This window comes from Hypanus sabinus, chromosome 9 (assembly GCF_030144855.1).
Source record: "Hypanus sabinus isolate sHypSab1 chromosome 9, sHypSab1.hap1, whole genome shotgun sequence".
Classification (NCBI taxonomy): Eukaryota; Metazoa; Chordata; class Chondrichthyes; order Myliobatiformes; family Dasyatidae; genus Hypanus; species Hypanus sabinus.
In genome coordinates this window covers 131,887,925-131,901,279 of record NC_082714.1, presented here as the reverse complement: position 1 = coordinate 131,901,279, position 13,355 = coordinate 131,887,925, and the positions used below count along the sequence as shown (strand labels likewise).

The following is a 13,355-nucleotide window of genomic DNA, read 5'->3' as shown; positions in this document are numbered from 1 at the left end:
TAAAATAAATGTTTGCTGTATCTGCCTACAAGAAATATCTACAAGTTACTCACTGTCTGAAGATTAAATAGCAGACACATAATGATGCATTCATCAGAAATAAAGTTATTAAACTCTTGCTCACAGCAGTTTTGACAAATTTACTGTAGTCAAATACAATCCTACGATCCAAAGTGTAGGCTAGCTTTGTAGGCAGACTTGAATTTTCTGATTGGATGTTAAAAACTGATATTTTGTCATCGACACGTAAGTGGATTGAAGTGAACTTCACATTCTTTTTTAAATGACCTCAGTGGACTTAAACTATGCATTCAGAGCAGCAATTTTCTTAGGAACAATAGATACATATTGATTTCTGTAGGTCAGTTTGTGAAAACATAACATACACTGTATCACAGTGAAGTCAAATTAGGACAACACAGTTACCCGGAATTTATATATGGAATAAAATAAGAAAATACCAAACTCCAAATCAAAGCTTAGTAATACTGTCCTTCAGCTGAGACACTATAGATATACAAAATGCAATTTTCAACTAGATCTTTCCCCATATTTTGTAATAGTGGTTTCGTAAAATGCTTTGTTGGAAGATACTCAGGTTAAATCATGCAATTGCTTTAAGAATTTTTAATCACAAATGCAAAAACAAAATTACAGTGGATTCTGGTAATTTGGGACACATCGGGACCAGTATATTTTGGCCCAATTAAGCAGCTGCCTCAATTAGCTAGAGTTTCATGGAGATAGTTAAGAAAGTATAAAAAACACAAACTACCATTTAACTGAGTAACAAATTATGTATTTAAATGAAATACAGATTAGAACACTACGAATACTACCACAGTTCTATAAAACTGTAGTTCCTTATAGTTATTGACGGAGAAATTCATCTGGTGTACCTGCCGAGTTCTTGTCATTAACTGCAACTGAACAGAATCAGCACACTTAGCGTAGATCACAGGTTGCTGTCATACAATGCAGCTTCCAATGTACATTTTCATTGTAACGTTCAAAATGACAGTCAATACCTTCGAATTCTTTGTAGTTTCTAACTTGTTTAAGGAGTGAAGTCATTTCACTTTCACTACCGGTCATCTCTGGCATCTCCAAGCCTGAATTACTTGAAACAGCACACATTCTGAATTGTCTTACTGCTTCTTTCTCACCAACCATCAGTGACAAAAATTACTGCTTACTGGAACAGGAACATATGCAACTGCCGATATTTAAAAACCGTTTTCTCTAAAGCACAGTGTAGTGTTTAACAGCTGCACAAATGCACATGATTAATATGAGTGAGAAACTTCAGCAACAGTCTTTTGTCCCAATTAAACAGCAGAGTATCCCAAATAAAAGGAAATCCTGCCTATTTTCGATTAGTTTTTGTTCTTTAGGCGCTATCCCAAATAAGCAGCTGCCCCGATAAACCAATGGACTAATTGACCAGAATCCACTGTATTTAGTAATTATTAGCTAATTCTATTTTGTGCCAAACTCAGCAATACTTTGTCTCTATACCAACATTTGAATCAAAACAGGTTTTAAACAATTACGTTTTAGTTAAATGAACTTTTAATATAGTAAAGCTCCACAGTTCCATCAGTCATCTTTAGAGCTTCTAACCCACTTTTAAAAGTCTGATATTTGTTGCAGATTTCAAAAGTCATTCAGGTGCAACTTTGAAGAAAGTTATTCTTCAGAATGATGCTGTCAAGTTAAAAAAAAACCTTATATAAGGTTAGCTATTCTACCACCAATAATGGAGAAAGGCCGGTGTAGCATGATTTAAAGGAGTCAAATATGTTCTTGTAACAAAAGAATTTTTAAAGTTATATCTGAAATATTTCACAGTATTTTCCTGCAACTATTCATGCTAACATTTTTTCTTCTACACTTGCAATGAAGGGTATTATAACACAGAAATAACTATTAGAAAAGGATTCCAAAAATGTTTGATGGGAGAAAATGGGGAAAATAAAATCTGTCAAATGTTTAAACCTGGTTGCAAAACAAAGATAAAATTTTTACCGTTGTAACTCCTTTAACTCAGCTTCACATTAGTAAAATGTGTTATGCCAATAAAAGCCACCAGTACTTTTGCACAAACACCAATTTTTACTTCTCCATTCCATAGGTACAGTACATGGGGAGGGAAGTAAGTCCAAAAGTAAAGTAACAATTTTGACGTAGTTTCGTGCTTTACTTGGACAATAAGCAAAATGTTTACTGTACACACTTTGTGTACATCACATGGAACATCAAAGCATTAAAGTACAACACAACATCTTACAATTTACCCTGCACCAAGATGTACAGTAATCTGCATTTTCTGGTATAAGCCAGGTTAAAGATCATATCCAACAATGTAATTCGTTTCCACTATTGAAAATCACTTTTGTAGAATAAAGTTTAATATAAAAACAAAAATGCCTTCAGTTATTAAAGTAAAAAAAACTTCTAGATTAAGAAAAAACATCTTAATCTAGAAGACTGAACATTTAACTCGATATAATTTCTCAAAAATAACAAGAAACAGTTCTTATTATCTACTCAGTTAATTTGGAGTTTCAGTTTCTCTTTTTTGGAATAACAAAGAAAATGGAGGCACTCCACTTTTTTTAAACTAGCACCAAGTTTTGTTACACCAAAAAGTTTGTTACTCATGGCCAATTCATATCAAATAATAAACTACATAAGTTGGATATGACCTGGATTTTGTTAAGCAACCTTTCAATCGTCATGTAATGTACGTTTGGAGAAGCATCAACAGAAATTCAAAGTTCCAATGAAAAATTAGGAATAAATTTCCTTCATCAAAAAAAATTGAATTAATGTTGAAATGTATACTTTAAAAAGTTAAGTAACTTAATGATTTAGATTCTACAGCAAGATTCAAACTGTAGTTCTCTAAACCTGAAGTTACAATGTCACAGGACAGGAAGCATCCGATTTTCACTGGTGCTTGGAGCTTTGGGTCAAAAACAAAAGGCTTTCAGTCAGTGACATCCAGTGTTTGTCCTAAAGTGTTTGAGTTAGCCGGTTTGATGAGAGTGTCTCCATCAATTTCTTGTTTCACGCATCTGAAAATAAGAAGATAATTTTTAATTATGTTTGTGAAAAGTATCAGTATCTTAAGATTTAAAAGTGTAGTTTTAAAACAATTCAAATTGTACTTGACTGCTGATGCCTCAGAATTTTCAATTTACACTTGTATAGAATCTAATCAGTACAATTGATCCATTAAGATTAATCTACTTTGTGAACTCCAAAGTATTTAAAACAGAAGACATTTCTGCAGATGCTGGAAATCCAGAGCAACGTACAAAATGCTGGATGTATTCAGCAGGTTAGGCAGTATCTATGTAGGGGAAGAAACCAGAATAAAGTGAAGGAACAGAAAGGAGTAGAAGCTAGCAGGTGCTAGGTGAAGAGGAAGGTTGGTGCATGGAAAAGGCTGGATTTCTCAGTGGCTAATTATTTTAATTCTACTTCCCATTCCGATTCTCTGTGAAGGGCCGTGGCCTCCACTATTGTCATGGTAAGCCTACTCTCAGGATGGAGGAGCAACACTTCAGATTCCATCTGATTAGCCTCCAGAGAGAATACAAAATGTTGCTCCTTCAACCTGAACATTGATTTCTCTAACTTCTGGTAATTCCCCCCTACCCCTTCTCTCTTTCTCAAATCCCCATTCTAGCCCCACCCTTACTCCTTCCTTTCTGCTCACCTGTCCATCATCTCCACTCCTCCTCCTCCTCTTCCCATGCTCCACTGCTTTCCTATCAGATTTCTTCTTTAGAACGTTACCTTTCCCATCCATCACCTCCCTGCTTCTCATTTCATCCCTCCTCCTCAACCCATCCACTTAACTTCACTTGCCTCCTACCAACTTCACCTCCTCACTCATTATTATTCTAACTTCTTCCCCATTCTCTTTCAGTCCTAATGAAGGGTCTCAGACTGAACCCTTGACCATTTATTCCCCTCCATAGATGCCAAGTTCCTCCAACAATTTGTGTGTTGCTCCAAATTATCTACTTTTATTCATAATTACATAATTTATTTTCCTGGACTACCTAAATGTAAAGAATCATCATTGCAGACCTTACAAAACAAAAGTACTAGGTACTCCCCTCCAATCTCCATCATGATTTTAAAATTATGATTAAATCACCAAGATCAAAGGAAATGATTCAAGAATGGTCTTAAAAGTCTCCTTGAAAAATATGCAACATCCTCACCAGATCACAGAATCACTGGCCAATACGGAGGAGTATCTGGGATGGCAAAGAAAACCATGGAAGCCCAGCAGATTTAACAGGAGTGCACCACCTCCCAGATCTATTAAATATCTGTCTAGCCCATCAGAGGCAGAACATTCGGATGCCACATTGACCACAATCACTTCAGAAGTAGAGTGGAAAGCAGGTTATTCTTGATGCTGGGAAATTGCTGGAGAAAATAAAAACAAAAGAACCAATATATACTTACACAGCAATTGGTCCATTTCCTGTTCTTGATATTTCTACATTTTGTTGGTCCAGCTCAGACAACAGTTTTAATATATTGAGAGCAGCCTGGAAAGGGAGAATAAGAATGTTTCATACTTCCAATAAAAATAAAAAGACCACTCTAGAAGCCTAATCCTCTAGCTACGTGCAATCCTAAGATTTGAACAAGAAATTAAATCAAGTAGTACATTATACTAAACGGATGTTTTAAATTGCAAAGTATCATTTACCATATCATGACAGGATTCAACATCTTTTCCAATTCCATGGCTGATCAGAGGTGGTTGGGAAGAACAGTTTATCAATGACACATACTCGTTTTTGTTGTTTTTTGGGAAGTCTTTATATTCGACCTAGAAAGAAATGAATCACATCACTACCAAAACTGACTGGCAGTCACAAACAACACAAGAACCTGCCAGAAATACCAGACACGGTAAGGGCATGGCAAAAATGAATTAAAGTACATTCTGTATGAATTAGTTTAAGAAAAAAAGATGAGAGATTGGCAAGACTAAATGCTGAAAAAGGCTAACATCCTAAGAACCTAATATATAGCCTAGAGTTTTGAAAACAGTATGGACAGTTGTGTAAAAGTAATGGTGGCTCTGAAATAACCATTTTCCAAAATTCTAAAAGTCTGGAATTCTTCCTGTGGATTAATACAATGTGACATTCTGATTTATGAGGGTGACAGAGAGAAAACGGCAACAGATATCCAGCAAATGTCAGTGGCTGAGAAAGTGCTAGAATTTGGGGAAGGATGTAATAATCTTAAAAAGAATAACTGCATTGAGCCAAGAAATAAAAATCATGTTTGTCTAATTTCCTGGAGCTCTTTAAGAATGTAACTTGTAAAATATACAAGGGAAATACCAGCTGCATGACTGGGTTTTCCCAAAAGCTTTCAAACTGCTCACATCCAGGTTGGTCAGCAAAGCTAGGCATAAGGATTTTGGGATATTTATCAGGCAAAAAGCAGAGAAGAATAAACAGATCCTTAGACTGGGATCTTGATCACACAAGCATACTGCAAAATGGGTGCTATATCAGTGTCACGATTGAGGGGAGCCAAATATGTCTCTAAGTCCAATAATGATAGAGAATTAAATGGGACTGAGAATAGACGAGGATGTAAAGAAGCTTAAAGAAAGTATAAACAAGCAGAAATGAGCATACGGATATATACCAGATACAATAAATGTGAAGCTGCGTTTAAAAAAAGAGCAGATTTTTTAAAAAATGGACAATGTTGATGTTCAAAGGGACCTCTTGTCGCCTTGTACATAATCGCTGAAATCCAATATGCAGGTATGCCAAACAATTAAGAATGTAATGACAAATTGGCTTTTATTACAAAAGGATTTCAATTCAGAAGTAAAAAAAAGCTTTTCTGCAATATACAAGGCCCAGGTGAAACTGCATCCAATTATAATATAATTTTAATCTTACCTAAAAAATAGATATTTTCACCAAGGGTTGAAAATTTACTAGACTGGGAGATTGGATTGCTGCTTAAGAAGAGACTGAATAGAATAGACTATGTCTTGAATTTACAATGAAAGGATATTTCACTGAAACTTTAAGATTGTTCCAGCTGAATTCTGTGAAGATGTTTTGTTAGGCTAAGAACCAGGATTCTCAAATAAGAAGAGACATTTCTTCATGCAGAAGGTACTGAATCTATGGAGTTCTCTGCCCTGTAGGACTATGAAGGCTCAATCATTAAGATCATTCCTGCCTGTGGCCATCAAACTTTACAACTCCTCCCTTGGAGTGTCAGACACCCTGAGCCAATAGGCTGGTCCTGGACTTATTTCCACTTGGCATGATTAACTTACTATTATTTAATTATTTATGGTTTTATATTGCTATATTTCCACACTATTCTTGGTTGGTGCAGCTGTAACAAAACCTAATTTCCCTCGGGATCAATAAAGTATGTCTGTCTGTCATTCAAAAGCAGAGATGGATAGATTTCACAGTATGAAACAAATCCAGTGGAAACAGTGCAATAAAATGGCACCAAACTGGAAATCAGGCAGGAACTTGATGATAACAGAACAAGCCCAAAAGGGCTGAATAATTTAATTCTGCTTCCATATTTAATGTTATGAGCAAACATTAGTGAGCCCTAAACCTTTCAGACCTGCCCCATTAGTCAGAGAGATCCCAATTCATACCTAGTATGTAATCCACCTGTTCTGTTTGATTGAGAGATATCATTTGGTTTATTTTAACTCTTCAAATTAACTTTAAGAAACTTTAATATATAAAAGGCTACTTTATGGGTAGGCCAAGTCACAATACAGTATTGCTGATGAGTCCTACCAAAACTTAAAAATTATACAAAAAATATATAGAAATACTTAACCAAAGAATTCACCGGTCTTTTTTATAAAAATGGGTCAAGTTCAAGATTATCCAAAATCAGTTTCAGAAGAGTAAAATGCAATTTTAAACAATACCCAAAGTAAAACTAGGAGATGAAGTGATAGAGAAAACAATGCTTGCCTTCATAAACAAAGAACAAATTTTGGAGTGATTACGTTTCAAAACAATTCTGGAAAATAGTCAAGTTAAATTCGCAAAAACTTTGCACCAAGATAGATTTGTTATACCTGCAATGCTTGAACATTAGCTAGAAAGTCCAATTGTTCTGAAGGTCTGGTTAGGGTACTTAGTGGCTTGCGGGCTGCAGGGTTATTTTTCAATATAGTTTCAGCAGTTAAAGATGTTCCACCATACAGGAGTTCTCTTGCAATCATTGCAGTAACTGTGGCCATTGCTGGATTTGCTGCAGGTCTGTTGTAATCTTTGGTATGATGCCCTTGATTGACTCCAACAGCCTGTGCTACTTCGGGAACCATGGGTAGAATTCCAGCAGGCAGTTGCTGGTGGCTGGGATAAGGCATTCGAAATTCATCTTCCAGACGCATACACCCATCTTTACCTGAAATAGTACAAAAATGATTTTTTAATGTATCAAAATATTTATTATACCATAAGGACAAATTGTTATAGAATCCTAAGATTTGCATTTCCATTTAATTTTTGGAATCCTTTTCTTATGCTGATACAAGGAAACCGAACATACAATGCCTATAAAAAGAATTCACCCGTTTGGAAGTTTTCATGTTTTATTGTTTTACAACATTGAATCATTGTGGTTTTAATTCGGAATTTTTTTTTGTTTTTTTTTTACACTGATCTATAGGGAAAAGACTCGTTCATGTCAAAAATGAAAACAGACCTCTACAAAGTGATCTGAATTACAAATATAAAACACAAAATAATTGATCGCATAAGCATTCATCCCCTTTAAGTCAGTATTTATTAGATGCACCTTTGGCAGCAATTACAGCCTTGAGTGTGTGGATAGGTCTCTATCAACTTTGCACATCTGGACACTACAATTTTTCCCTATTCTTCCTTACAAAACTGTTTGAGCTCTGTCAGATTACATGAGGAAAGTGAGTGAACAGCCCTTTTCAAGTCGAGTCACAAATGGATTGAGGTCTGGACTCTGACTTGGCCACTCCAGGACATTAACTTTGTCGTTTTTAAGCCATTCCTGTGCAGCTTTGGCTTTACGTTCAGGTCATTGCCTTGCTGGAAAACCAATCTTCTCCCAAGTCACTGTTCTCTTGCATCCAGGATTTCCCTGCATTTTGCTGCATTTGTTTTACCCTGTACCATCACAGGCCTTCCAGGGCCTGCTGCAATGAAGCATCCCCACAGCATGATGCAACTGCTACCATGCCTCACAGTAGGGATGGTGTGTTTTTGATGATGTATGATGTTTAGCTTATGCCAAACATAGCTTTTAGTTTGATGGGCAAGAAGCTCAATTTTGGCTTCGTCAGACCATAGAACCCTCTTCCAGTGGACTTCAGTCTCCCATATCTTCTGGCAAACTGTAGCAGAGATTTCAAGGGAGATATCCCAAACCCCCACCAACAGTGGCCAATGGCTTTCTCTCTGCCATTTTCCCAAAAAGCTGTGACTGGAGAAGCACCCGGACAACAGTTGTTGTTTGCACAGTCTCTCCCATTTCAACACTGGAGCTTCTAACTCCTCCAGTGCTGTCATAGGTCTTCTGGTAGCCTCCCTCACTAGTCTCCTTCTTAGTCACTGAGTTTTTGAGGACAGCCTGCTCTAGGTAGATTTACAGCTGTGCCATATTCATTCCATTTCTTGATGATTGACTTAACTGTACACTTCAGGGGATATTCAGTGACTTGTAAATTTTCTTGTACCCATCTCCTGACTTGTGCTTTTCAATAACTTTTTCATGCAGAGTTGCTTGGAGTGTTCTCTTGTCTTCATAGTCAGCCAAATGCTGACTCACCAGTCGGACCCTTCCAGATACAGGTGTATTTTTACTACGATCAATTGAAACACCTTGACCGCACACAAGTCTCCAAAGAACAGATCTCCATTTAATGACTTATGTGACTCCTAAAACCAATTGGTTGAAGCAATGATGATTTGGTGCATCATACAATAGGAGTGAATACTTAACGCAATCAATTATTTTGTGTTTTATATTTGTAATTAATTTACAAATCTGTTTTCACTTTGACATGAAAGTCTTTTTCTGTTGATCTGTGTCAAAAATGCCAAATTAAATCAACTGTGATTCAATGGTGTAAAACAAAAAAACATGAAAATTTCTGGGGGGGGGGGGGGGTGGTGAGAGGTGGAGGGTGAAGACTATTTATAGGCACTGTAGGACAGCACACAGATGTGTGAAACTTTTAGCCTATTCCAAGATCAATCTAATGTTTCCCTCCCACATAGCCCTCCCATTTTTTTTCATCCATGTGCTTATTCCAGTGGCGGCGCTGAGGTGGCTACAGCACCAGCAAAAACTACAAAAGCAGCACCAAGAAATTTACTGAAATTTGACATACAAATTGCAGCTGCTTTCTCTGTATAGTTTTGAATACAGCTTGTTTCTCCAGTTGATCTAGTGAATTACGCAAGAGATTGATAGTATACATACATTGTGCAGGATCCAGGCACAGATCCATGGTCTCGTGAGACTAACGGATGCCACACACACATTCTGCTTTTACAAGCTAGCGTGGGCCTGAGGTGTCTCAGCCTGAGCATGTCTTAATTGAAAGTGACATGCAGAAAGAAGTAAATGGAGATGAGGATGAGAGCAGTTCATTGAAGGAGTGTGACAGCAAAGTAGAGGAACAAGAAATGGAGTGGGATTCAGAAGAGAACATGGATGAAGCTGCTCTTAATGCTAGTGGGAATACTGTTAGCGATGTTAGGCTGAGGAAGGACCCCGTCAGCCAGCAGTGAAAAAGTACCCTTTGCAACAGTTTGGCAATCAGCAAAGGAGTTTTATTCGAGGCTGGTTTGACCTGTACTCCTGGCTGGAATATTCGATCACAAAAGATACTACATTTAGCTTTGCACACAGGCATTTCCTGTGTGGAGGACATGGGTTCCATTCTGAATCTACCTTCACTGTCACCACTTACCGCAACTGGCAGAAAACTACAACAGCCTTCAAAACCCACCATGTAAGTGCAGCTTATAAGTTTACTATGGAGGCATGAGCCGAATTCAGATTGAGAAAAGAAGACGGTTCAAGATTGGGAAATATGCTTGATAAAGGAAATGCAAAGATTGTCCAAGAAAATATTGAGTATATGAGAGCAGCGGTTGAGCCTCTACGCTTTACTGCGTGCCAAGGCAGTGCCCAGCGAGGATTCCAGGAGGATGATGGATCTGGCAACAGGGTAAACTTTGTTGAGTTGACCAATGTAATTGGGCAGTTTGAGAAGACTGTAGCTAGAAAAAGAGGACAATCCTGGTAATGGAAAAAACACCCCACCCATCACGATATCCAAAATGAAATTATGGGTATTATGGCAGATATGATGAGATGTCAAATAAGTGCAGAAATCAAGGAGGCCATACATTTTGCCATCATGGTGGATGAAAGTAAAGACTTGAGTAAAAAGGTGCAAATATCAGTGGTGGTGCAGTATTTGAATAACGAAACGGTGCTCGAAGAATTCTTGCACTTCACTCCAGCAGAAGGGTTGGACACAGTGTCACTTCTTAAAAGCATTGAACAGACACTCGCCCAGTGTGTTATTGATAAGAACGTGTGGATAGGTCAGTGTTATGACGGGTCAGAAGTGATGTCCAGGTGCAATAACGAGGTACAAGAGAGATTCAGGAAACAGGTCCCGCAGCATTATATATACACTGCCGTGCTCACAGACTTAACCTTATTTTAGTGGATGTTGTGAGCAATGTACAACAAACGGGTGAGTTTTTTGAAACTGTGCAGCTGCTTTACAACTTATTTTCAAACTCTGTGGCCCATGATCTTTTCATGAAGGAACAGAGAGAACTGGAACCAACTGCACAACCCGTGGAGTTGAAAAATTGTCAGATACATGTTGGGTATGGCAAAATACAGCTTTGTGGCTATAAGGAAATCACACCCTGCCAGTCTAGCTACACTAGAGGATATTATGGGTCAACCAAATGCACTGAGGAAAACAGAGGCCAGATCTGGAAATGGACTGATTAATAAGCAGTTTGCTTACTTCTCACTCTGTTTGAGGATTTATTCCGAGTCATCAAGTTCATGTCAGACCAGCTACAATCTCCCAGTTCGGAGCTTTCATCCGCTGTGGACTTGGCTCAGTCTGTTATCGATGCGCTCTCAGCAAAACAGGGAGAGGAATCATGGTGTAAAATTCAGGCAAGAGCTAGGGACCTGTGCATCAAGGCCAGTATACAGAGCAGACCACTTGAAAGGAGACAGGCCCAGCCACCCTGCCGCCTACACGATTTTGTTGTTGTGGCCCAAACCGAACGCACACCTCTCAAATCCTCTGATGACCTTCGAAAGCACTGTTTCTATCCGGTTATAGACACGACTTCTGACTAAAATGAAAACACGGTTCTCAATTGAGACTTGGTGTGTTCTGACTGGAGTCTCAGCACTGAGTCCCGAACACAAGCTCTTCCTAGACAAGAATTGTCTTTGGCCAATGGCCCAATACTGTGACTGAAGTGAACCTGACTGCAGAGCTACATCAGGTTCAGCGCCTGCTGGAAACAAAAGGACAGACAGTGAATAACACAGTGGAATTTCTAGCCCTAATGAGACCCTACCGTGATTCATTTATAGATTTATAAAAGCTAATCTGCATATCACTGACTCTACCTTTGACATCTGCCTCCTGTTAATGGAGTTTCTCTTGCCTCAGACACCTCAAAAACTACCCAAGGAATAGTAGCGGCAATATTCAAAACAGCAACTTGGCGCTGTTGGCCATAAACAGCCGGAGGACCAAGGCACTTGACATTCAGAAAATCACTGATGCTTTCACCACCCATCACAACAGATGGATTGTGCTTCTCTGAAAACATCAACGGTGAGTGCGGTTGATGTTTTAAAAATTTGGGCCTAGACTAATGCTGATTATAATTATTATTTTGTGGTGAATACCCCATAGTCCTTAAGTTTCCTGCAAATCCTAAAATATTACATTTACTGCTATTGAGCCTACTGGTTTTGCTTAGTCTATATCCACACTATGCCAGATAAATCCGTAACCGAAGCTTTTTCTCTTTGTTTTTACCCTCCATCCATACTAAAACAGCATTTTCATCTCCTGAAACCGAAGCTTTTCAAAAACACTTTCCAAGGTGAATATTTTTGAAAACGCTGCTCGGGCAGATCAGTGTGGATGGGGTAATCAGAGAAATCTGAAAACACTATCAGACGGCAGAGCGCCATTTCATTGTTTTCTTGAACGCAACCTAACAATTTTAGAACAGACAGCAACGAGACTGAAGCCAGAAGAGTTAGAAATGTACTCACCAAATACTTCTACTCATAACCTACTGAATAAATAAGTATACTGTACTCACTTTGCTGATTTCTGTCCTTGCTCATATGAGGGTGGTTTACCTATTTATGCAAGTACTTCTCTGACAATAAATGTGTAACAGCCTAATGTCACATTCTATGGAAATACAAGATAACACTGACACAGACATGTTTTATACACTTAACAAGGTGCTTTATTAATGTAACAGAGTTAGTCGGTTTTTCAATGTTCGTCGTCAGCCGGGTCAATCTGTCTGTGAACTCCCTGTCGGTTGCCACCGTACGCTCCAGTATTTGTTTTTTTTTGTTTTTTAAGTTCTCCTGCGCAAGAGCCAACAGCTGTCCGTCGTTTTAAGTTTTTCTAGTCTGTAACTACACAAACGCGCACTTCTACGGCTAGATTCGACACCAAACATGTCGCTTGTTTTCGGTAGATGTGTCCTGTGCATGTGCAGGAGGAAGAGATTCACCGAAATCTCCGTTTGTGTGGATTGAGATATTTTCAAAAACACATAGTGTTTTTGTGCCTATCGTTTTTATGCAAAACCAGCATTTTCAAGATTATCCGGTCTACTGTGGATGTGTCCTTAGACTTCCAAGTGGTGATTCTGTTGATTTTTGTTTTAAATTCAGTAGCCGAATTAATTGAGGTATTGCATGGTCAGAGTACAATTTGTCCAACTCCTGGTAACAGCCTTGTATCTGTTTGCCTTATTTGTCTTTAATAACGGTGTATCTTCTGGCATTGTCTGCCTATGTAACGCGAATAGCAGTGGACATTGTGGGTTAGCGTGTTTTTCAGTTGAAAAGTGTTTTTCAGAACATCCCTCAGCACCATCACTGAATAATTCAGCCCCACTGTAGCACCAAGAAAAAAATTCTCTGGCACCACCAATGTGCTTATCTACGAGTTTCTTAAATTTCCCAAATGTATCTGCCTCTACCACCATTCCTGGCAGTGTGTT

The 13,355-nt window shown here is 38.2% G+C and overlaps 1 protein-coding gene across 6 annotated transcripts in view; it reads right to left on the bottom strand.

Annotated features, from left to right (window-relative positions):
• Positions 1–777: 777 nt before the first annotated feature.
• The window catches only part of stau1 (staufen double-stranded RNA binding protein 1), a 46,844-nt gene continuing 34,266 nt past the window's right edge, over positions 778–13,355 (bottom strand). For all 6 annotated transcript variants that reach the window (XM_059980592.1, XM_059980589.1, XM_059980591.1 and 3 more), the window contains 4 exons: positions 7,133–7,464; positions 4,742–4,864; positions 4,492–4,577; positions 778–3,080 (listed from right to left, as the gene is read on the bottom strand). In XM_059980592.1, coding sequence (XP_059836575.1) covers positions 2,993–3,080; positions 4,492–4,577; positions 4,742–4,864; positions 7,133–7,464 — 629 coding nt within the window. In that variant the 3' untranslated portion in view covers positions 778–2,992. The remainder of the gene's footprint in view (positions 3,081–4,491; positions 4,578–4,741; positions 4,865–7,132; positions 7,465–13,355) is intronic.